Raw genomic sequence first — 22,580 nt, 5'->3', positions numbered from 1 at the left:
GCTTCTGTTCGGACATCAGGGCTTCCACCAGTTTTTACTGGAAATGTGTCAACACTGTTTCCAAAGGCATCATACCCTTTTGTTCCATCTCCAGCAGTATTGCTACTTTGTACGTCTGGTAAATGTGTAACGATGTCTTTACCTGTTCGACCACCAGGAACACTACCTGCATTTGGTGCAGTCCTCCTGGACAACACCAGCCCCATCTGGTGCACTGTCCTCCAGGACAACACTAGCCCCATCTGGTGCACTGTCCACCAGGACAACACCAGTACCATCTGGTGCACTGTCCACCAGGACAACACCAGCACCATCTGGTGCACTGTCCACCAGGACAACACCAGTACCATCTGGTGCACTGTCCACCAGGACAACACCAGTACCATCTGGTGCACTGTCCACCAGGACAACACCAGCCCCATCTGGTGCACTGTTCACCAGGACAACACCAGCACCATCTGGTGCACTGTCCACCAGGACAACACCAGTACCATCTGGTGCACTGTCCACCAGGACAACACCAGCACCATCTGGTGCACTGTCCACCAGGACAACACCAGCACCATCTGGTGCACTGTCCACCAGGACAACACCAGCACCATCTGGTGCACTGTCCACCAGGACAACACCAGCACCATCTGGTGCACTGTCCACCAGAACAACACCAGCACCATCTGGTGCACTGTCCACCAGAACAACACCAGCACCATCTGGTGCACTGTCCTCCAAGACAGCTCCATCTGACCCTCCCATTTTATTTTCCCAACTGTTATACAAGGCTGTCATGTTTTCTAAGAAGGATATTTTGTTGGTGTTCTTGTCATTTAACATAGATGTAATTTTTCCCACAGGTGTATCTCGCTTGGGCAGACCCAAAGACACTTTCTTGATTTTATATCAATAGTGGAAGCTAGTTCAAAGTTCCTGCATGACTCATGGAACCATTTACCACAGAGATGTCATGTAACCCAAACATGACTTCGTCTGTAACTTGTTCTGTAAGCTACACAGGTTTTCATGATGTTGGTTATTCATAGCTCCGGGCACACCTGACAACCCTCCTAGCTAGCTAGTGTAAAGCACCACGAAAACTATTTAATTTTCAGTGTTTGAACAGTTCCTCTGGGTAGGCTGTCTACGAGAAGCTTACTATAAAAACGTTGCCATGTATATTGGTATATATACTACAGTGTGATATATAGGGAATTTATGTACTTTTGTTTCAATCCCATGCAACAATATTTCCTCCTGGTACACATGAGCAGTTCTTTAATAGTTGCCTTATCTAGCCAGCATGGGTAGGCTGGCTAGATAAGCCTAATATAAAAATATTTTGTTTGGGATGTTGGTACAAATACTTAAACAGTTCTGGTAGGCTGGATAGGGTAGACGACCGCTATAAAGTATTTTGTTTTATATGTTGGTGTATATATATATATATATATATATATATATATATATATATATATATATATATATATATATATATATATATATATATATATATATATATATATATATATATATATATATATAGATATATATATATATGCACCTGGAGAAGAGAGAAGTGTAGAGGAGAGAGAGATTTTGGGAAATGTTGAGTGAATGCATGGGGAGTTTTGAACCAAGTGTGAGAGTACTTGTGGTTGGGGATTTCAATGCTAAAGTGGGTAAAAATGTTATGGAGGGAGTAGTAGGTAAATTTGGGGTGCCAGGGATAAATGAAAACGGGGAGCCTTTAATTGAGCTATGTGTAGAAAGAAATTTGGTAATAAGTAATACATATTTTATGAAAAAGAGGATAAATAAATATACAAGGTATGATGTAGCATGTAATGAAAGTAGTTTGTTAGATTATGTATTGGTGGATAAAAGGTTGATGGGTAGGCTCCAGGATGTACACGTTTATAGAGGGGCAACTGATATATCGGATCATTATTTAGTTGTAGCTACAGTTAGAGTAAGAGGTAGATGGGAAAAGAGGAAAATGGCAACAACAAGTAAGAGGGAGGTGAAAGTGTATAAACTAAGGGAGGAGGAAGTTCGGGTGAGATATAAGCGACTATTGGCAGAAAGGTGGGCTAGTGCAAAGATGAGTAGTGGGGGGGGGGGGGTTGAAGAGGGTTGGATGAGTTTTAAAAATGCAGTATTAGAATGTGGGGCAGAAGTTTGTGGTTATAGGAGGGTGGGGGCAGGAGGAAAGAGGAGTGATTGGTGGAATGATGAAGTAAAGGGTGTGATAAAAGAGAAAAAGGTAGCTTATGAGAGGTTTTTACAAAGCAGAAGTGTTATAAGAAGAGCAGAGTATATGGAGAGTAAAACAAAGGTGAAGAGAGTGGTGAGAGAGTGCAAAAGGAGAGCAGATGATAGAGTGGGAGAGGCACTGTCAAGAAATTTTAATGAAAATAAGAAAAAAATTTGGAGCGAGTTAAACAAGTTAAGAAAGCCAAGAGAAAGTATGGATTTGTCAGTTAAAAACAGAGTAGGGGAGTTAGTAGATGGGGAGATGGAGGTATTAGGTAGATGGCAAGAATATTTTGAGGAACTTTTAAATGTTAAGGAAGAAAGGGAGGCGGTAATTTCATGCACTGGCCAGGGAGGTATACCATCTTTGAGGAGTGAAGAAGAGCAGAATGTAAGTGTGGGGGAGGTACGTGAGGCATTACGTAGAATGAAAGGGGGTAAAGCAGCTGGAACTGATGGTATCATGACAGAAATGTTAAAAGCAGGGGGGGATATAGTGTTGGAGTGGTTGGTACTTTTGTTTAATAAATGTATGAAAGAGGGGAAGGTACCTAGGGATTGGCGGAGAGCATGTATAGTCCTTTTATAAAAAGAGAAAGGGGACAAAAGAGATTGTAAAAATTTTAGAGGAACAAGTTTACTGAGTATACCAGGAAAAGTGTACGGTAGAGTTATAATTGAAAGAATTAGAGGTAAGACAGAATGTAGGATGGCGAATGAGCAAGGAGGTATCAGAGTGGGTAGGGGATGTGTAGATCAAGTGTTTACATTGAAGCATATATGTGAACAGTATTTAGATAAAGGTAGGGAAGTTTTTATTGCATTTATGGATTTAGAAAAGGCATATGATAGAGTGGATAGAGGAGCAATGTGGCAGATGTTGCAAGTATATGGAATAGGTGGTAAGTTATTAAATGCTGTAAAGAGTTTTTATGAGGATAGTGAGGCTCAGGTTAGGGTGTGTAGAAGAGAGGGAGACTACTTCCCGGTAAAAGTAGGTCTTAGACAGGGATGTGTAATGTCACCATGGTTGTTTAATATATTTATAGATGGGGTTGTAAAAGAAGTAAATGCTAGGGTGTTCGGGAGAGGGGTGGGATTAAATTATGGGGAATCAAATACAAAATGGGAATTGACACAGTTACTTTTTGCTGATGATACTGTGCTTATGGGAGATTCTAAAGAAAAATTGGATATCAAATTGGGGAGGTGCATGGAAGAAGTGAATGTTTTCAGATACTTGGGAGTTGACGTGTCGGCGGATGGATTTGTGAAGGATGAGGTTAATCATAGAATTGATGAGGGAAAAAAGGTGAGTGGTGCATTGAGGTATATGTGGAGTCAAAAAACGTTATCTATGGAGGCAAAGAAGGGAATGTATGAAAGTATAGTAGTGCCAACACTCTTATATGGGTGTGAAGCTTGGGTGGTAAATGCAGCAGCGAGGAGACGGTTGGAGGCAGTGGAGATGTCCTGTCTAAGGGCAATGTGTGGTGTAAATATTATGCAGAAAAATTCGGAGTGTGGAAATTAGGAGAAGGTGTGGAGTTAATAAAAGTATTAGAAGGCAGAAGAGGGGCTGTTGAGGTGGTTTGGTCATTTAGAGAGAATGGATCAAAGTAGAATGACATGGAAAGCATATAAATCTATAGGGGAAGGAAGGCGGGGTAGGGGTCGTCCTCGAAAGGGTTGGAGAGAGGGGGTAAAGGAGGTTTTGTGGGCGAGGGGCTTGGACTTCCAGCAAGCGTGCGTGAGCGGGTTAGATAGGAGTGAATGAAGACGAATGGTACTTGGGACCTGACGATCTGTTGGAGTGTGAGCAGGGTAATATTTAGTGAAGGGATTCAGGGAAACCGGTTATTTTCATATAGTCGGACTTGAGTCCTGGAAATGGCAAGTACAATGCCTGCACTTTAAAGGAGGGGTTTGGGATATTGGCAGTTTGGAGGGATATGTTGTGTATCTCTATACGTATATGCTTCTAAACTGTTGTGTTCTGAGCACCTCTGCAAAAACAGTGATTATGTGTGAGGTGAAAGTGTTGAATGATGATGAAAGTATTTTCTTTTTGGGGATTTTCTTTCTTTTTTGGGTCACCCTGCCTCGGTGGGAGACGGCCGACTTGTTGAAAGAAAGGAAAATATATATATATATGTATATATATATATATATATATATATATATATATACATGTATATATATATGTATATATATATGTATATATATATATATGGTGGTTAATGCTCTCGCTTCACACGGTGAGGGCTTGGGTTCGATTCCCAGCCAGAGTAGAAACATTGGACGTGTTTCTTTCCACCTGTTGTCTATGTTCCCCATCAGTAAAATGGGTACCTGGGTGTTAGTCGACTGGTGTGGGTCGCATCCTGGGACACTGACCTAAGGAGGCCTGGTCACAGACCGGGCCGCGGGGGCGTTGACCCCCGGAACTCTCTCCAGATAAACTCTCCAGATATATATGCAATAAGATCACAGTAAACAGGTGATTTCAGAATATGCAGAACAACCACTCTGAAAGAATAGAGAAATTCAAAGCGCTTTCGTGACTACTCACAATATCAAGGAACATAGTTCCTTGATAATGTGAGTAGTCACGAATGCGCCTGGAACTTCTCTATTCTTTCAGAGTGGTTGTTTTGCATATATATATATATGTCGTGCCGAATAGGCAGAACTTGCGATCTTGGCTTAAATAGCAACGCTCATCTTGCCATATAGGACAAGTGAAAATTTGTGTATGCAATAATTTCGCCAAAATCATTCTGAACCTAACGAAAAAAATATTTTTTCACTGTGTTTGTTTAGTATTAAATTATTGTAAACAAATCTAAAATATATTTAGTTGGGTTAGGCTAAAATAAATTGTTCTTGTTATAATAAGGTTATGTAAGTTTTCAAAGTTCCTTTTGGTGCAAAATTAAAAAATTTTACATTAACATTAATCAAAAAAATATATCTTTAAACGTATAAGAGAAAATTTTAGAAAGGACTTAATTTTAAATGAGTTCTTGCTAAATGACCAGTTTTACATATTTGGCACGACATATTTATATATATATATATATATATATATATATATATATATATATATATATATATATATATATATATATATATATATATATATATATATATATATATATATATATATATATATATATATATATATATATATATATATATATATATATATATATATATATATAAGTAGTGAATTTTTCCACTGAGCGGTGTATCCGGTTTTAGAGGGTGGGGCTGAGCGCACCCTTCCGGTTTAGGCGTGCGGCTGAGCGCACCCTTCCGGAAAAGGCCTTCCACTGAGCGGTGTATCCGGTCTAGGACCAGCAGCTGGAGGGTCCCCTTTTCACACCTAGGTGTTACTTCCGGTTTGACCTTGACCTCGCCCTCGAGACTACCTCACCCTGGACCCCCCAACCAATACCCCCGCCCACGACCCCCCCATCGCGACCCCCCCCGTCGCGCCGCGCGCCCGCCCGCGCGCCCGCCCGCACCCTTCGCGACCCCCACGCGCGCCCGCCCGCGCCCTTCGCGACCCCCGCCCGCGCCTTCTGCTGCGCCTTCTGCAGCGTCGTCCGGATCGCCCCCGCGTCTCGAATTTTTTTCCGATTTTTTTCGAATTTTTTTTGAATTTCATTTTCTTGTGCTCTCCATCTCCTCGGATCAAATTTTTGAGGTTCCCCCTCTCACTTTCACCCCCATCCCAAAATTTCTCGAAATCAAAGTCTCCATCTCCTCGGATCAAGTTTTTTGGATTCCCCCTATGGGGTTTTCGAAATTCTCCATCTCCTCGGATCAAGGTTTTTTGGATTGTCCCTCCTTCCACCCCCACCCCACAACCCCCAAAAATTTCTCAATATTACCAAGTTTTTGGATTCCCCCCTATGGGGTTTTCGAAATTCTCCAATTCCTCGGATCAAGTTTTTGGATTCCCCCTATGGGGTTTTCGAAATTCTCCATCTCCTTGGATCAAATTTTTAAGGTCCCCCCCTCCCACTTTCACCCCCCAACCCCAAAAATTTCTCGATAATACAAGTTTTGGATTCCCCCCTATGGGGGTTTCGAAATTCTTATGATCTCCTCGGATCAAGTTTTTTGGATTCCCCCCCTCTGGGGTAAGTATTCAAATGAACTCCTCCTATGGTGCTCTCTCTTACTACAGGTCTAAACAAGTCAAATGACCTAAGAAGGGTGTTTACTCGGCGGTCAGTGACGTCACGCGCACACAGGCTGAATCTTGTCGACCCTTTTAGTTCATTAAAGTTAATAAGGGGACATAGTACCTACAACATAGGGAAAACATTTTCACTCTTAACCCCAATTTTTTTCTCGTTTTAACCCTTTTAGTTCATTAAAGTTAATAAGGGGACATAGTACCTACAACATAGGGAAAACATTTTCACTCTTAACCCCAATTTTTTTCTCGTTTTAACCCTTTTAGTTCATTAAAGTTAATAAGGGGACATAGTACCTACATCATAGGGAAAACATTTTCACTCTTAACCCAAATTTTTCATCATCAGAAAGTCGCATTTTTCGTTAATACTCACAATTTCTTTACAAAATACAACACAACATTATCACAAAAAACTAACTCAAACTAACCCAAAGTTAATAAGGGGACACAGTACATCAGAAAAAGTCACAAAAACTAACTCAAACACTTTTACTTTGAACAACACCAAAACACTCTCATAAATCATTTGAATACTCACATAAACACCTTTGAACACCTTCAAAACACTCTTGAACACCTTCAAAAACACCTTTGAACATTTTCAATCAACACTGAAACACTTCCAAAAAACACAATTTGAGTACTCCCAATTACACCACTGAATACTACTAAAACACCGCTGAATTCAATCAAAACACCCTTCAACACCTTCAAACACCCTTGAACACCTTCAAAACACTCTTGAACACCTTCAAAAACACCTTTGAACATTTTCAATCAACACTGAAACACTTCCAAAAAACACAATTTGAGTACTCCCAATTACACCACTGAATACTACTAAAACACGCTGAATTCAATCAAAACACCCTTCAACACATTCAAAAAAACAACATTTGAACACACTCAAAACACCTTTGTACATTTCCAAAACACTATTTGAGTACTCCCAAATAAGATTTGACATCTCTAATTTATCTGCACTTACACATTTCATTAAATTACAACTCATCCCTCAGTCTCCAGACTAGGCATTTTCTCGTTTTTACCCTTTTAGTTCATTAAAGTTATTAAGGGGACACAATACATCAGAAAAAAAGTCACAAAAACTAACTCAAACACTTTACTTTGAACATCCCCAAAACACTCTCATAATCATTTGAATACTCACATAAACACCCTTGAACACCTTCAAAACACCTTTGAATATCGTTTTTAAACTAATTTCATCACAACCCACTTATATCATCTTTTTTTCGGTAACTCTAATTCGACTACACTACCCTCATCAATTACCAACAAATTTTACTCGTTTTAACTAATGTCATCACTGTAACCAAGATTTTCACAAAAAAAAACTCTATGACACCTAACACACACGCACACACACACCCCACAACACCCACAACACCCACAACCCACAATTTTTTCTCGTTTTAACTAATTTCATCAGAAAGTCACAACAACAACAACCCACAACACCCACAACCCACAATTTTTTCTCGTTTTAACCCTTTTAGTTCATTAAAGTTAATAAGGGGACACAGTACATCAGAAAGTCACAACAACAACAACCCACAACCCACAACACCCACAACACCCACAACCCACAACACCCCACAACCCACAATTTTTTCTCGTTTTAACTAATTTCATCAGAAAAAGGCACAACACCCACAACCCACTTCACACACAATTTTTTCTCGTTTCAACTAATTTCATCAGAAAAGTCACAACACCCCACATCACCCACATCCCACAATTTTTTTTCTCATTTTAACTAATTTCATCAGAAAAAGTCACAAAAACAACCCACTTATATCATCTTTTTCGGTATCTCTAATTCGACTACATTACCCACAACCCTCATCAATTACCAATTTATTCACATTTTTTCCCCCCTTCTTTTTACTGAATCTTAAAAGTAATACACATTCCTCCCTACAGTACTAAAATTCTAATAAAATCCTCTCCATACCCATCTCCTTGTATCCACATAAATTAATATTATACTCGCATCAACTACCCAACTATTGCGACATGTTTCAACACCCTCCATTCTTTTCCAATATATCATAACTTTTCATTTCTATAATTTCTTTTTAAAATATTCACACATTACCTTTATATTCAGTAAAATCTCCCCATATTTCTAATTACAACCCTCCCCATACACCTCGCCATCTCACCCGCATTTCTTCACATCCACTCACCCATCTCCCAACACACCTCTTCAGAACACACACAAAAATCACATTTCACATCCACAAATGCATCTCAAATCCACTAAAATCACTATAATCAAGATATTCACAAAACTCTATGACCACCTAACACACACACACACACACACACACACACACACACACACACACACCTAACCTATCCTAACCTAACCTAACCTAACCTACCCTAACCTTAAGCCCAACCTAACTTAACCTAACCTAACCTAACCTAACCTAACCTAACCTTACCTAACCTAACCTAACCTATCCTAACCTAACCTAACCTAACCTACCCTAACCTTAACCCAACCTAACTTAACCTAACCTAACCTAACCTAACCTAACCTAACCTTACCTAACCTAACCTAACCTATCCTAACCTAACCTAACCTAACCTAACCTTACCTAACCTATCCTAACCTATCCTAACCTAACCTAACCTAACCTAACCTAACCTTACCTAACCTACCCTAACCTAACCTAACCTAACCTAACCTAACCTAACCTTACCTAACCTAACCTAACCTAACCTAACCTAACATTACCTAACCTAACCTAACCTAACCTATCCTAACCTAACCTAACCTAACCTTACCTAACCTATCCTAACCTAACCTAACCTAACCTTACCTAACCTAACCTAACCTAACCTAACCTAACCTAACCTAACCTAACTTATCCTAACCTAACCTAACCTAACCTTACCTAACCTACCCTAACCTAACCTAACCTAACCTAACCTTACCTAACCTTACCTAACCTAACCTAACCTAACCTAACCTAACATTACCTAACCTAACCTAACCTAACCTATCCTAACCTAACCTAACCTAACCTTACCTAACCTATTCTAACCTACCGTAACCTAACCTTACCTAACCTAACCTAACCTAACCTAACCTAACATAACCTAACCTAACCCTAACCTAACCTAACCTAAACCTAACCTAACCTAACCTAACCTAACATTACCTAACCTAACCTAACCTAACCTATCCTAACCTAACCTATCCTACCTAACCTAACCTAACCTACCTATAACCTATCCTAACCTAACCTAACCTAACCTAACCTAAAATATATTGGAACACTTCCAAAATACATTAGAGTACTCCAGAATTATTTGAACGACTCCATTTTTGGATATTTCCAAATTAGTTTTGAAAACTTTATCGTAAAATCGAACATTATTTTCTTGTTGGTAAACACACCCATGGTAGAAATATTTACTCGATTTCCGAATAGAAACACTTTCCTCGCTCTGAGAGACTCATTGAGCTTATATGGGCCGCCCCTTCCCCCGACGCCACTGTGTAATGCGGTTCACACCCAAGGTAGAAAATCACACCTGCGTCAACACAGGTCAGACAGATGGCATGTAATGCGGTTCACATCCAAGGTAGATTTAAGATAATCATCGCCTTACCGAACACCTGAATCAACTCACCTAACCGAACCTAACCTAACCTAGCCTAACCTAACTTAACCTAACCTAACCTAACCTAACCTAACCTAACCTAACTTAACCTAACCTAACCTAACCTAACCTAACCTAACCTATCTTAACCTAACCTAACCTAACCTAACCTAACCTAACCTTACCTAACCTATCCTAACCTAACCTAACCTAACCTAACCTAACCTAACCTAACCTAACCTAACCTAACCTAACCTTACCTGACCTTACCTAACCTAACAAAACCTATCCTAACCTAACCTAACCTAACCTAACCCAGAAACTAAAACCTAACCTAACCTTATCCAAGAAAAACCTAACCTAACCTAACCTAACCTAACCTAACCGAACCTAACCTAACCTTACCTAACCTAACCTAACCGAACCTAACCTAACCTAGCCTAACCTAGCCTAACCTAACCGAACCTATCCTAACCTAACCTAACCTAACCTAACACCATCAAAAACCTCCGAATACCCCCGAAACACTACTGATTACTACCAAATCACCACTGAATACTACCAAATCACCGTCAAAATCACCAGAAACTAAGTTTAACATCACCATCCAACTTCCTTTTTATAGAAATCCCCTCAAATCACTATAACCAAGAACCCAACCTAACCTAACCTTTCCTAACCTAACCGAACCTAACCTAACATTACCCAACCTAACCTAGCCCAACCTAACCTATCCTAACCCAACCTAACCTAACCTAACACCATCAAACACCTCCGAATACTCCCCAAAACACTACTGATTACTACCAAATCACCTAACCTAACCTAACCGAACCGAACCTAACATTACCCAACCTAACCTAACTTATCCTAACCTAACCTAACTTATCCTAACCTAACCTAACCTAACACCATCAAACACCTCCGAATACTCCCCAAAACACTACTGATTACTAACAAATCACCTAACCTAACCTAACTTATCCTAACCTAACCTAACCTAACTTATCCTAACCTAACCTAACCTAACCTGACCTAACTTATCCTAACCTAACCTAACCTAGCCTAACCTAACCTAACCTAACTTATCCTAACCTAACCTAACCTAACCTAACTTATCCTAACCTAACCTAACCTATCCTAACACCTTCAAACACCTCTGAATACTCCCAAAACTCTACTGATTACTACCAAATCACCACTGAATACTACCAAATCACCGTCAACCTAACCTATCCTAACCTAACCTAACCTAACCTAATCTAGCATAACCTAACCTAACTTAACTAACCGATCCTAGCCTAACCTATCCTAACCTAACCTAACCTAATCTTACCTAACCTAACCTTACCTAACCTAACCTAACTTATCCTAACCTAACCTAACACCTTCAAACACCTCCGAATACTCCCAAAACACTACTGATTACTACCAAATCACCACTGAATATTACCAAATCACCATCAAAATCACCAGAAACTAAGTTTAACATCACCATCCAACATCCTTTTTATAGAATGAATATACTTACCGCATTTTATGTTGCATATCACATTTCCTCTTCCACATCATCCCTAAACATCCTTCCTTATTCATTCCCTATATCTCGTAGAGTTGTTTAATCCCCCGACGCGCCCATCACGATGTAGGAGCCAGAGCAACCAACACCACTCCAACACCACCTACTACACTCTGGCTCCTGCGTCGTGATGGGCCCGTCGGGGGTTAAACAACTCTAGGAGATATACGGAATGAATAAGGAAGGATGTTTAGGGATGATGTGGAAGAGGAAATGTGATATGCAACATAAAATGCGGTAAGTATATTCATTCTATAAAAAGGATCTTTAATGGTGATGTTAAACTTAGTTTCTGGTGATTTTGACGGTGATCTGGTAATATTCAGTGGTGATTTGGTAGTAATCAGTAGTGTTTTGGGAGTATTCGGAGGTGTTTGAAGGTGTTAGGTTAGGTTAGGATAAGTTAGGTTAGGTAAGGTTAGGTTAGGTAAGGTTAGGTTAGGTTAGGTTAGGATAGGTTAGGTTAGGATAGTTGGTTAAGTTAGGTTAGGTTATGCTAGATTAGGTTAGGTTAGGTTAGGTTAGGATAGGTTAGGTTGACGGTGATTTGGTAGTATTCAGTGGTGATTTGGTAGTAATCAGTAGTGTTTTGGGAGTATTCGGAGGTGTTTGAAGGTGTTAGGATAGGTTAGGTTAGGTTAGGATAAGTTAGGTTAGGTTAGGTTAGGTTAGGATAAGTTAGGTCAGGTTAGGTTAGGTTAGGCTAGGTTAGGTTAGGTTAGGATAAGTTAGGTCAGGTTAGGTTAGGTTAGGTTAGGATAAGTTAGGTTAGGTTAGGTTAGGTTAGGATAAGTTAGGTTAGGTTAGGTCATATGGTAGTAATCAGTGGTGTTTTGGGGAGTATTCGGAGGTGTTTGATGGTGTTAGGTTAGGTTAGGTTAGGATAAGTTAGGCTAGGTTAGGATAAGTTAGGTTAGGTTGGGTAATGTTAGTTTCGGTTCGCTTAGGTTAGGTTAGGTGATTTGGTAGTAATCAGTAGTGTTTTGGGGAGTATTCGGAGGTGTTTGATGGTGTTAGGTTAGGTTAGGTTGGGTTAGGATAGGTTAGGTTGGGCTAGGTTAGGTTGGGTAATGTTAGGTTAGGTTCGGTTAGGTTAGGAAAGGTTAGGTTAGGTTGGGTTCTTGGTTATAGTGATTTGAGGGGATTTCTATAAAAAGGAAGTTGGATGGTGATGTTAAACTTAGTTTCTGGTGATTTTGACGGTGATTTGGTAGTATTCAGTGGTGATTTGGTAGTAATCAGTAGTGTTTCGGGGGTATTCGGAGGTGTTTGATGGTGTTAGGTTAGGTTAGGTTAGGTTAGGATAGGTTCGGTTAGGTTAGGTTAGGTTAGGCTAGGTTAGGTTAGGTTCGGTTAGGTTAGGTTAGGTAAGGTTAGGTTAGGTTCGGTTAGGTTAGGTTAGGTTAGGTTGGGTTAGGTTAGGAAAGGTTAGGTTAGGTTGGGTTCTTGGATATAGTGATTTGAGGGGATTTCTATAAAAAGGAAGTTGGATGGTGATGTTAAACTTAGTTTCTGGTGATTTTGACGGTGATTTGGTAGTATTCAGTGGTGATTTGGTAGTAATCAGTAGTGTTTTGGGGAGTATTCGGAGGTGTTTGGTGGTGTTTGGTTAGGTTAGGTTAGGTTAGTTTAGGATAGGATAGGTTAGGCTAGGTTAGGTAAGGTTAGGTTAGGTTAGGTTAAGTTAGGTTAGGTTAGGTTCGGTTAGGTTATGTTAGGATAAGTTAGGTTAGGGTATGTTAGGTTAGGTTAGGTTAGGATAGGTTAGGTTAGGTTAGGTTAGGTTAGGTTAGGTTAAGATAGGTTAGGTTAGGTTAGGTTAAGTTAGGTTAGGTTAGGTTAGGTTAGGTTAGGTTAGGTTAGGTTAGGTTAGGTTAGGTTAGGTTAGGTTAGGTTAGGTTAGGTTAGGTTAGGTTAGGTTAGGTTAGGTTCGGTTAGGTGAGTTGATTCAGGTGTTCGGTAAGGCGATGATTATCTTAAATCTACCTTGGATGTGAACCGCATTACATGCCATCTGTCTGACCTGTGTTGACGCAGGTGTGATTTTCTACCTTGGGTGTGAACCGCATTACACAGTGGCGTCGGGGGAAGGGGCGGCCCATATAAGCTCAATGAGTCTCTCAGAGCGAGGAAAGTGTTTCTATTCAGAAATCGAGTAAATATTTCTACCATGGGTGTGTTTACCAACAAGAAAATAATGTTCGATTTTACGATAAAGTTTTCAAAACTAATTTGGAAATATCCAAAAATGGAGTCGTTCAAAGTAATTCTGGAGTACTCTAATGTATTTTGGAAGTGTTCCAATATATTTTAGGTTAGGTTAGGTTAGGTTAGGTTAGGATAGGATAGGTAAGGTTAGATTAGGTTAGGTTAGGTTAGGATAGGTTAGGTTAGGTTAGGTAATGTTAGGTTATGTTAGGTTAGGTTAGGTTAGGTAAGGTTAGGTTAGGTTAGGGTAAGTTAGGTTAGGTTAGGTTAGGTTAGGTTAGGTTAGGTAAGGTTAGGTTAGGGTAGGTTAGGATAGGTTAGGTAAGATTAGGTTAGGTTAGGTTAGGATAGGTTAGGTTAGGTTAGGTTAGGTAATGTTAGGTTAGGTTAGGTTAGATTAGGTAAGGTTAGGTTAGGTTAAGTTAGGTTAGGTTAGGTTAGGTTAGGGTAGGTTAGGTGAGGATAGGTTAGGTTAGGTTAGGTTAGGTTAGGATAGGTTAGGTAAGGTTAGGTTATTTTAGGTTAGGTTGGGTTAGGTTAGGTAAGGTTAGGTTAGGTTAGGTTAGGTTAGGTTAGGTTAAGTTAGGTTGGGTTAAGGTTAGGTTAGGCTAGGTTAGGTTAGGTTGGGTTAGGTTAGGTAAGGTTAGGTTAGGTTAGGTTAGGTTAGGTTAGGTTAAGTTAGGTTGGGTTAAGGTTAGGGTAGGTTAGGTTAAGTTAGGTTGGGATAAGGTTAGGGTAGGTTAGGTTAGGTTAGGTTAGGATAGGTTAGGTGTGTGTGTGTGTGTGTGTGTGTGTGTGTGTGTGTGTGTATGTTAGGTGGTCATAGAGTTTTTTGAATAACTTGATTATAGTGATTTTAGTGGATTTGAGATGCATTTGTGGATGTGAAATGTGATTTTTGTGTGTGTTCAGAAGAGGTGTGTTGGGAGATGGGTGAGTGGATGTGAAGAAATGCTGGTGAGATAGCGAGGTGTATGGGGAGGGTTGTAATTAGAAATATGGGGAGATTTTACTGAATATAAAGGTAATGTGTGAATATTTTAAAAAGAAATTATAGAAATGAAAAGTTATGATATATTGGAAAAGAATGGAGGGTGTTGAAACATGTCGCAATAGTTGGGTAGTTGATGCGAGTATAATATTAATTTATGTGGATACAAGGAGATGGGTATGGAGAGGATTTTATTAGAATTTTAGTACTGTAGGGAGGAATGTGTATTACTTTTAAGATTCAGTAAAAAGAAGGGGGGAAAAAAAATGTGAATAAATTGGTAATTGATGAGGGTTGTGGGTAATGTAGTCGAATTAGAGATACCGAAAAAGATGATATAAGTGGGTTGTTTTTGTGACTTTTTCTGATGTACTGTGTCCCCTTATTAACTTTAATGAACTAAAAGGGTTAAAACGAGAAAAAAAATGTGGGATGTGGGTGATGTGGGGTGTTGTGACTTTTCTGATGAAATTAGTTGAAACGAGAAAAAATTGTGGGTGAAGTGGGTTGTGGGTGTTGTGCCTTTTTCTGATGAAATTAGTTAAAACGAGAAAAAATTGTGGGTTGTGGGGTGTTGTGGGTTGTGGGTGTTGTGGGTTGTGGGTTGTTGTTGTTGTGACTTTCTGATGAAATTAGCTAAAACGAGAAAAAATTGTGGGTTGTGGGTGTTGTGGGTTGTGGGTTGTTGTTGTTGTGACTTTCAGATGAAATTAGTTAAAACGAGAAAAAATTGTGGGTTGTGGGTTGTTGTTGTTGTGACTTTCTGATGAAATTAGTTAAAACGAGAAAAAATTGTGGGTGTTGTGGGGTGTGTGTGTGCGTGTGTGTTAGGTGTCATAGAGTTTTTTTTTTTGTGAAAATCTTGGTTACAGTGATGACATTAGTTAAAACGAGTAAAATTTGTTGGTAATTGATGAGGGTAGTGTAGTCGAATTAGAGTTACCGAAAAAAAGACGATATAAGTGGGTTGTGATGAAATTAGTTTAAAAACGATATTCAAAGGTGTTTTGAAGGTGTTCAAGGGTGTTTTGAAGGTGTTCAAAGGTGTTTTGAAGGTGCTGAAGGGTGTTTTGATTGAATTCAGCGGTGTTTTAGTAGTATTCAGTGGTGTAATTGGGAGTACTCAAATTGTGTTTTTTTGGAAGTGTTTCGGTGTTGATTGAAAATGTTCAAAGGTGTTTTTGAAGGTGTTCAAGAGTGTTTTGAAGGTGTTCAAGGGTGTTTGAAGGTGTTGAATGGTGTTTTGATTGAATTCAGCGGTGTTTTAGTAATATTCAGTGGTGCAATTGGGAGTACTCAAATAGTGTTTTGGAAATGTTTCAGTGTTGATTGAAAAATGTTCAAAGGTGTTTTTGAAGGTGTTCAAAGGTGTTTATGTGAGTATTCAAATGATTTATGAGAGTGTTTTGGTGATGTTCAAAGTAAAAGTGTTTGAGTTAGTTTTTGTGACTTTTTCTGATGTACTGTGTCCCCTTATTAACTTTAATGAACTAAAAGGGTTAAAACGAGAAAAATTTGGGTTAGTTTGAGTTAGTTTTTGTGATAATGATGTGTTGTATTTTGTAAAGAAATTGTGGGTATTAACGAAAAAAATGCGACTTTCTGATGATGAAAAATTTGGGTTAAGAGTGAAAATGTTTCCCTATGTTGTATATGTGTAGGGGTAAAGTTCGACATGATTCAGCTTGTATGTGTGACGTCACTGACAGAAGGTAAGTGTTCCCTTATTAACTTTAATGAACTAAAAGGGTCGGCAAGATTCAGCCTGTGTGCCATACGGGGGAATCCAAAAACTTGGTAATATTGAGAAATTTTTCGGGGTTGTGGGGTGGGGGTGGAAGGAGGGACAATCCAAAAAACCTTGATCCGAGGAGATGGAGAATTTCGAAAACCCCATAGGGGGAATCCAAAAAACTTGATCCGAGGAGATGGAGACTTTGATTTCGAGAAATTTTGGGATGGGGGTGAAAGTGAGAGGGGGAACCTCAAAAATTTGATCCGAGGAGATGAAGAGCACAAGAAAATGAAATTCAAAAAAAAATCGAAAAAAATCGGAAAAAAATTCGAGACGCGGGGGCGATCCGGACGACGCTGCAGAAGGCGCAGCAGAAGGCGCGGGCGGGGGTCGCGAAGGGCGCGGGCGGGCGCGCGGGCGGGCGCGCGGCGCGACGGGGGGTCGCGAAGGGGGGTCGTGGGCGGGGGTATTGGTTGGGGGGGTCAAGGGTGAGGTAGTCTCGAGGGCGAGGTCAAGGTCAAACCGGAAGTAACACCTAGGTGTGAAAAGGGGACCCTCCAGCTGCTGGTCCTAGACCGGATGCTCAGTGGAAGGCCTTTTCCGGAAGGGTGCGCTCAGCCCCACCCCCTAAAACCGGATACACCGCTCAGAGGAAATTTTCACTACTTATATATATATATATATATATATATATTTATATATATATATATATATATATATATATATATATATATATATATATATATATATATATATATATATATATATATATATATATATATGTGTGTGTGTGTGTGTGTGTGTGTGTGTGTGTGTGTGTGTGTATGCAATAAGTTCACAGTAAACAGGTGATTTCAGAATATGCAAAACAACCACTGTGAAAGAATAGAGAAATTCAAATTTCTCTATTCTTTCACAGTGGTTGTTTTAAACACACACACACACACACATATATATATATATGTATATATATATATATATATATATATATATATATATATATATATATATATATATATATATATATATATATATATATATGCAAGACAAACCACAGGGGGGTGGAAATATTTAGCTCAAGTACTTTTCACATTTCTCAGTGCATCATCAGGAGCTGTGCAATGTTGTAAAGGCAACAACAGCAGAAGTCTGATAAGTTTTCAGAGAGTGGTAGTGTGGAGGCACCAGTCAGTCTCAGACTCACCCTACTTTTCCTGTTGTTGCCTTTGCAACATTGCACAGCTCCTGATGATGCACTGAGAAATGTTGAAGTACTTGAACTAAATATTTCCACCCTCCCCCCCGTGGCTTGTCCTGCATAGTTAAGATCGCACGTCTGCGATTGTTTGTATATATTTTAACCACAGACGAGTGGTATTGTAACCACAGACGAGTGGTATTGTAACCACAGACGAGTGGTATTGTAACCACAGACGAGTGGTATTGTAACCACAGACGAGTGGTATTGTAACCACAGACGAGTGGTATTGTAACCACAGACGAGTGGTATTGTAACCACAGACGAGTGGTATTGTAACCACAGACGAGTGGTATTGATCAATAACAACACTGCGCTAGTCAAGGATTTGAACCCAAGTTGTAGTAATGGCCTACCAATCTGAGCGAGAACCACATGACACTTTAACCCACAGGCCCACCCAATCCTACATGAACGAAGCACCCAGGCAAGCTAGGTGTGTTACTCTTGGTCTGAGGCATACAGTAGTCTGGGAGCTTTCAAGCTAATTTCATTCTCATCCCTGTTTAGTGTACTAGCCTACGAGCAGCATATATATATATTATTGTAACCACAGACGAGTGGTATTGATCAATAACAACACTGCGCTAGCCAAGGATTCGTACCTATGTTGTACTGGCCTACCATTGTGAGCGAGAACCACATGACACCTTAACCCACAGGACTATTTAATCCTACATGAACCAAGCACCCAGCCAAGCTAGGTGTGTTACTCTTGGTCCAAGAACATACGGTAGTCTGGGAGCTTTCAAGCTAATTTCATTCTCATCCCTGTTTAGTGTACTAGCCTACGAGCAGCATATATATATAATTGTAACCACGGACGAGTGGTATTGATCAATATCAACACTGCGCTAACCAAGGATTCGAACCTATGTTGTACTGGCCTACCATTGTGAGCGAGAACCGCATGACGCCTTAAGATAAGATTTCGTTCGGATTTTTAACCCCGGAGGGTTAGCCACCCAGGATAACCCAAGAAAGTCAGTGCGTCATCGAGGACTGTCTAACTTATTTCCATTGGGGTCCTTAATCTTGTCCCCCAGGATGCGACCCACACCAGTCGACTAACACCCAGGTACCTATTTGCTGCTAGGTGAACAGGACAACAGGTGTAAGGTAACGTGTCGGAATGTTTCCACCCGCCGGGAATCGAACCCGGGCCCTCCGTGTGTGAAGCGGGAGCTTTAGCCACCAGGCCACCGGGCCACAAGACTACCCACTCCCAATCCTTGGCTAGCGCAGTGTTGTTGTTGATATATGCTGTAGAAACGGGATTTTTGTTGGATGGTTTTTGTTACTGTTATCATGGCGGCCTCTAAACAGTAGATGGCGTTGGTTATTTTCATGTATAATTAGTTAAGCATCTCGGAATCTCATGAGGTGGCTCTGATTGCTTCTGTGCTGGACACAAGCACTAAATTTTAGGTTCCTTTATTCTTACTTCGAGGCAGTTGAGTTTCGCCGACAAACTTCTTATCACACCTTCCACAAGATATGACAAGCTCCAGCATGGACGGGTAGTTGTCAGTTAGTCTCCACTATAAAAACTCTGACATATGGAAGTGTTTGTAACAATTTTAAACTGACAAACTCTCATTGTCAGGGATACAGTTGAAGCTACGTTGTTCACACGCAGAACAATATATTGGGTTGGCATTTGCTCTAGTGTCCACGTTGTTCCTAGAATGCATGCTGCACGTGGCATGGTTGGCAACGCTTTAGCTTCACTCACTGAGTGTCCGTGGCTCAGCCCCCAGCACAGATGGAAACAGTGGGCTTGTTTCCTAACACCTGCTGTCACTGTTCATCTAGCAGTAAGTAGGTACCTGGGTGTTAGTCACCTTATACCTTTCACTGTTCATCTAACCTCATGGTTAAAAATCCGAAAAAATTCTTATTTTGTCTTACGAAGTGAAGTTCGTGTAATGAATTCTCGTTCCTCTTCAAGGAACTGAGGGTTGAACATCCTATATGACCTTAGAAAGAATCCTACCTCTGTTATCGTGATATGAGGAAACAATAAGTTATTGTATGTTTTCTATTTACTTTGATTAAGAGTCTGTCTCTGCCAGTGTGGAGTAACATGTCTAAGAACGGCAACTGGTTGTTATTCTGTTTTTAATTGTGAATTTTATAGTTTACTCAAACCTGTTAAGGTGTTGTGAAGCTGTGTGCGTCCAACTCGTGTGTAAAGTTAACAAAATATCAAAGAACTAGCACCACCAGGTGAAATGAGTTGGGACTGGCTTCCAGTATGTGATTGATTTCCAGATTCTTCAAACTGTTGCTTATACTTATGTTCCTCGACATCAAAGCAATTGCGCATTTCTCATAATTTCATCACTGATTGCAGGAAGCGTGCAGAACGCATTTTCAACAAGAAGAACAGTATATTGTTTTGCTTGTTAGCAATGTACAGTAGCTTTAAACATGTCTCTGACAACAAGAAGTAGTCAGTTTAGAACAGCTACAGACTAATCTTCTGAATTGTGTTTGTGTTGTCCCAACCACCGGTGCAGAAGTTTGCGTCATACCCAGTGAAGAGTGTGTTAAGAAGTACGTGGGCCAAACAGGAAGATCCCTGGAAGTAAGAACACGTGAACCAGTACAGAAAATGACCTACCTAGCTGGTAATAAGAAGTTATCACAAGTTATATACACTGATGGATCTAAACAGGAGTTTTCTGGCTAACTTATGACACTGTGCTTGATTCATCATTACTGATTCTTTGTCATCATTGAAGGCTCTTGACTAACTTAATGACTTCAACAACATAATTATTGGAGAGCCAGGTCTAGATACTCAAAAATGCGGGGAAAAATAGGAATTAATGTACAATTACTATGGATCCCATCACACACTGGATTACTCCTTGATAAAGCTGATATATTAGCCAAGAAGAGTACCCAGAAATAGAATGTAGAATATAACTTTGATATATCTGTGTCTAGTATTAGGAATAATATTAAGAGAGAAGTAAATAATGAAAATGAATGTTATAGGGATGCAGTTAGAAGCCTGAGTAGATCTATAACCCACTATGATAACATGAACGTAGATAAGTATGTTTATGGAGCAACTTGCAATGTGAACAGACCGACTGATGTTGTAGTGGCCAGACTTAGGCTTGGTTACAAGTACTTCTGGCAGTTTGGGAGACACACAGATGATGATCAAACTAAATGTAAATTATGTGATCAGGCATACGGTCACTGTCTTGAACACTATGTGCTTAATTGTCCACTTATTGAGGAATATAGAGATAGTGTAATAACCTATGTGACATGTCAAGATATCTTTTTAACGAAAATAAGATACCAAAAAATACTAAGCAAATTTCCTAAATTTGCTTGTAACAGATAAGTGAACTGCAGATATAATTCCAAATGTACACCTGTAACCCTTTTGGGGCCTAGTTCTTAGGCCTTTTGTGTATCCATATGCTCTTGCGCTACCGTCCACAGGATGGATATTGGGTGCACAATAAACTAGCCACTTCGGTCGCAAAATCTAAATCTCCCATACGAGGAATCGAACCACGGACCTCAGTGTGTGAGCTGAGTGCTCTAGCAATTAAGGTACAAAATACCGTAGCTCGTTGTGGCCAGCGACCAACACTTTCGCACATGTTTTTACAGCGTTTCCAGTCTTAGCAATTACTACCCAACCTGGGCACTGTCATTAGATGACACAATCCATCAATGTCACTTACCCGCTGACAGATCCTCTCCGTTCCTGCACATCACATTTCAGTTATATTACTACAACTTTTATTACCTCTGCCCTCTCACAACGTCACTTGATTCCTTCAGTTATTTAAACTCGTTTCTTAGTTGTCTATATACTAGGACTGAAGAAGTCAGTTCCTCAGTATATGTCTTGAACTGCGCAAATGTGTCTTTATCAACAATAATAATAACATTGCCCTCAAAGTACTGGATTTATGATTTTATCATAATATGACTGGGAAGAAATATAGATGACGAGGTTATAGAACATATGGGGAATATGTTTTATATATTATGTTTTATATATTAAGGTTATGTTTGATATATTAAGAACCTTTACTGGTTGTCCAGTACCTTTGTATTAGGTATTTCCCAGAACAAGTCTTATTAAGTTTAATTTCTTCATCTGTTAATTAGAATGTTCTTCTCAATAGTTTTATTAAATACTATTGTTCCAAGTAATGTTCTGGGAATAATATAGATCTATATTTTCTCAACAGAAGATGATGGCATCACTGAACGACACAGACAAATAATGGTCAGTTTACACTGCTGGCTGACCCACCATTCTGTTGGTGTCCACAAATCCACTGATACCCTGCCAGCACACTATCAATTTTTATTCTAATAATTTAAAAAAAAAAATGTGTTTCTTAACACTTCGGCCGTCTCCCACCGAGATAGTGTGACCCGACAAAGAAGAAAACACTTTCACTGTCACTCGTTCAATGGTTGTGTTACCAGGAGCATGATGACATAGTTCAGAAGACCTTCCAAACCGTAACCTTCACAACACATTGTCCTCATCGCTCTCGGGCCGTGTGGAGGTGCTGCGCAGACGCTCCTGATTGAGTTGATTTTCTGTGCAGTTTACCTGTTTGGGCTGCCCCTGGCATTGCTTGGTGGCAACTTTATTTTCTCAAGATGGCGCTGAACAGTCGGAGACGCATCAATACAATCTGTATTGAGCTGATC

The 22,580-nt window shown here is 39.9% G+C and overlaps 1 protein-coding gene across 1 annotated transcript in view; it reads left to right on the top strand.

The window, feature by feature from the left end:
- Positions 1 to 22,244, top strand: part of LOC128694505 (hormone receptor 4-like) — a 202,383-nt gene extending 180,139 nt beyond the window's left edge. Inside the window, exon 7 of the mRNA XM_070098034.1 lies at positions 22,106 to 22,244. Coding sequence (XP_069954135.1) covers positions 22,106 to 22,141 — 36 coding nt within the window. The 3' untranslated portion in view covers positions 22,142 to 22,244. The remainder of the gene's footprint in view (positions 1 to 22,105) is intronic.
- Positions 22,245 to 22,580: the final 336 nt, after the last annotated feature.

This window comes from Cherax quadricarinatus, chromosome 60 (genome assembly GCF_038502225.1).
Source record: "Cherax quadricarinatus isolate ZL_2023a chromosome 60, ASM3850222v1, whole genome shotgun sequence".
Classification (NCBI taxonomy): domain Eukaryota; kingdom Metazoa; phylum Arthropoda; class Malacostraca; order Decapoda; family Parastacidae; genus Cherax; species Cherax quadricarinatus.
The sequence above is the reverse complement of the archived record's forward strand: the minus strand, read 5'-3'. Positions and strand labels throughout refer to the sequence as shown.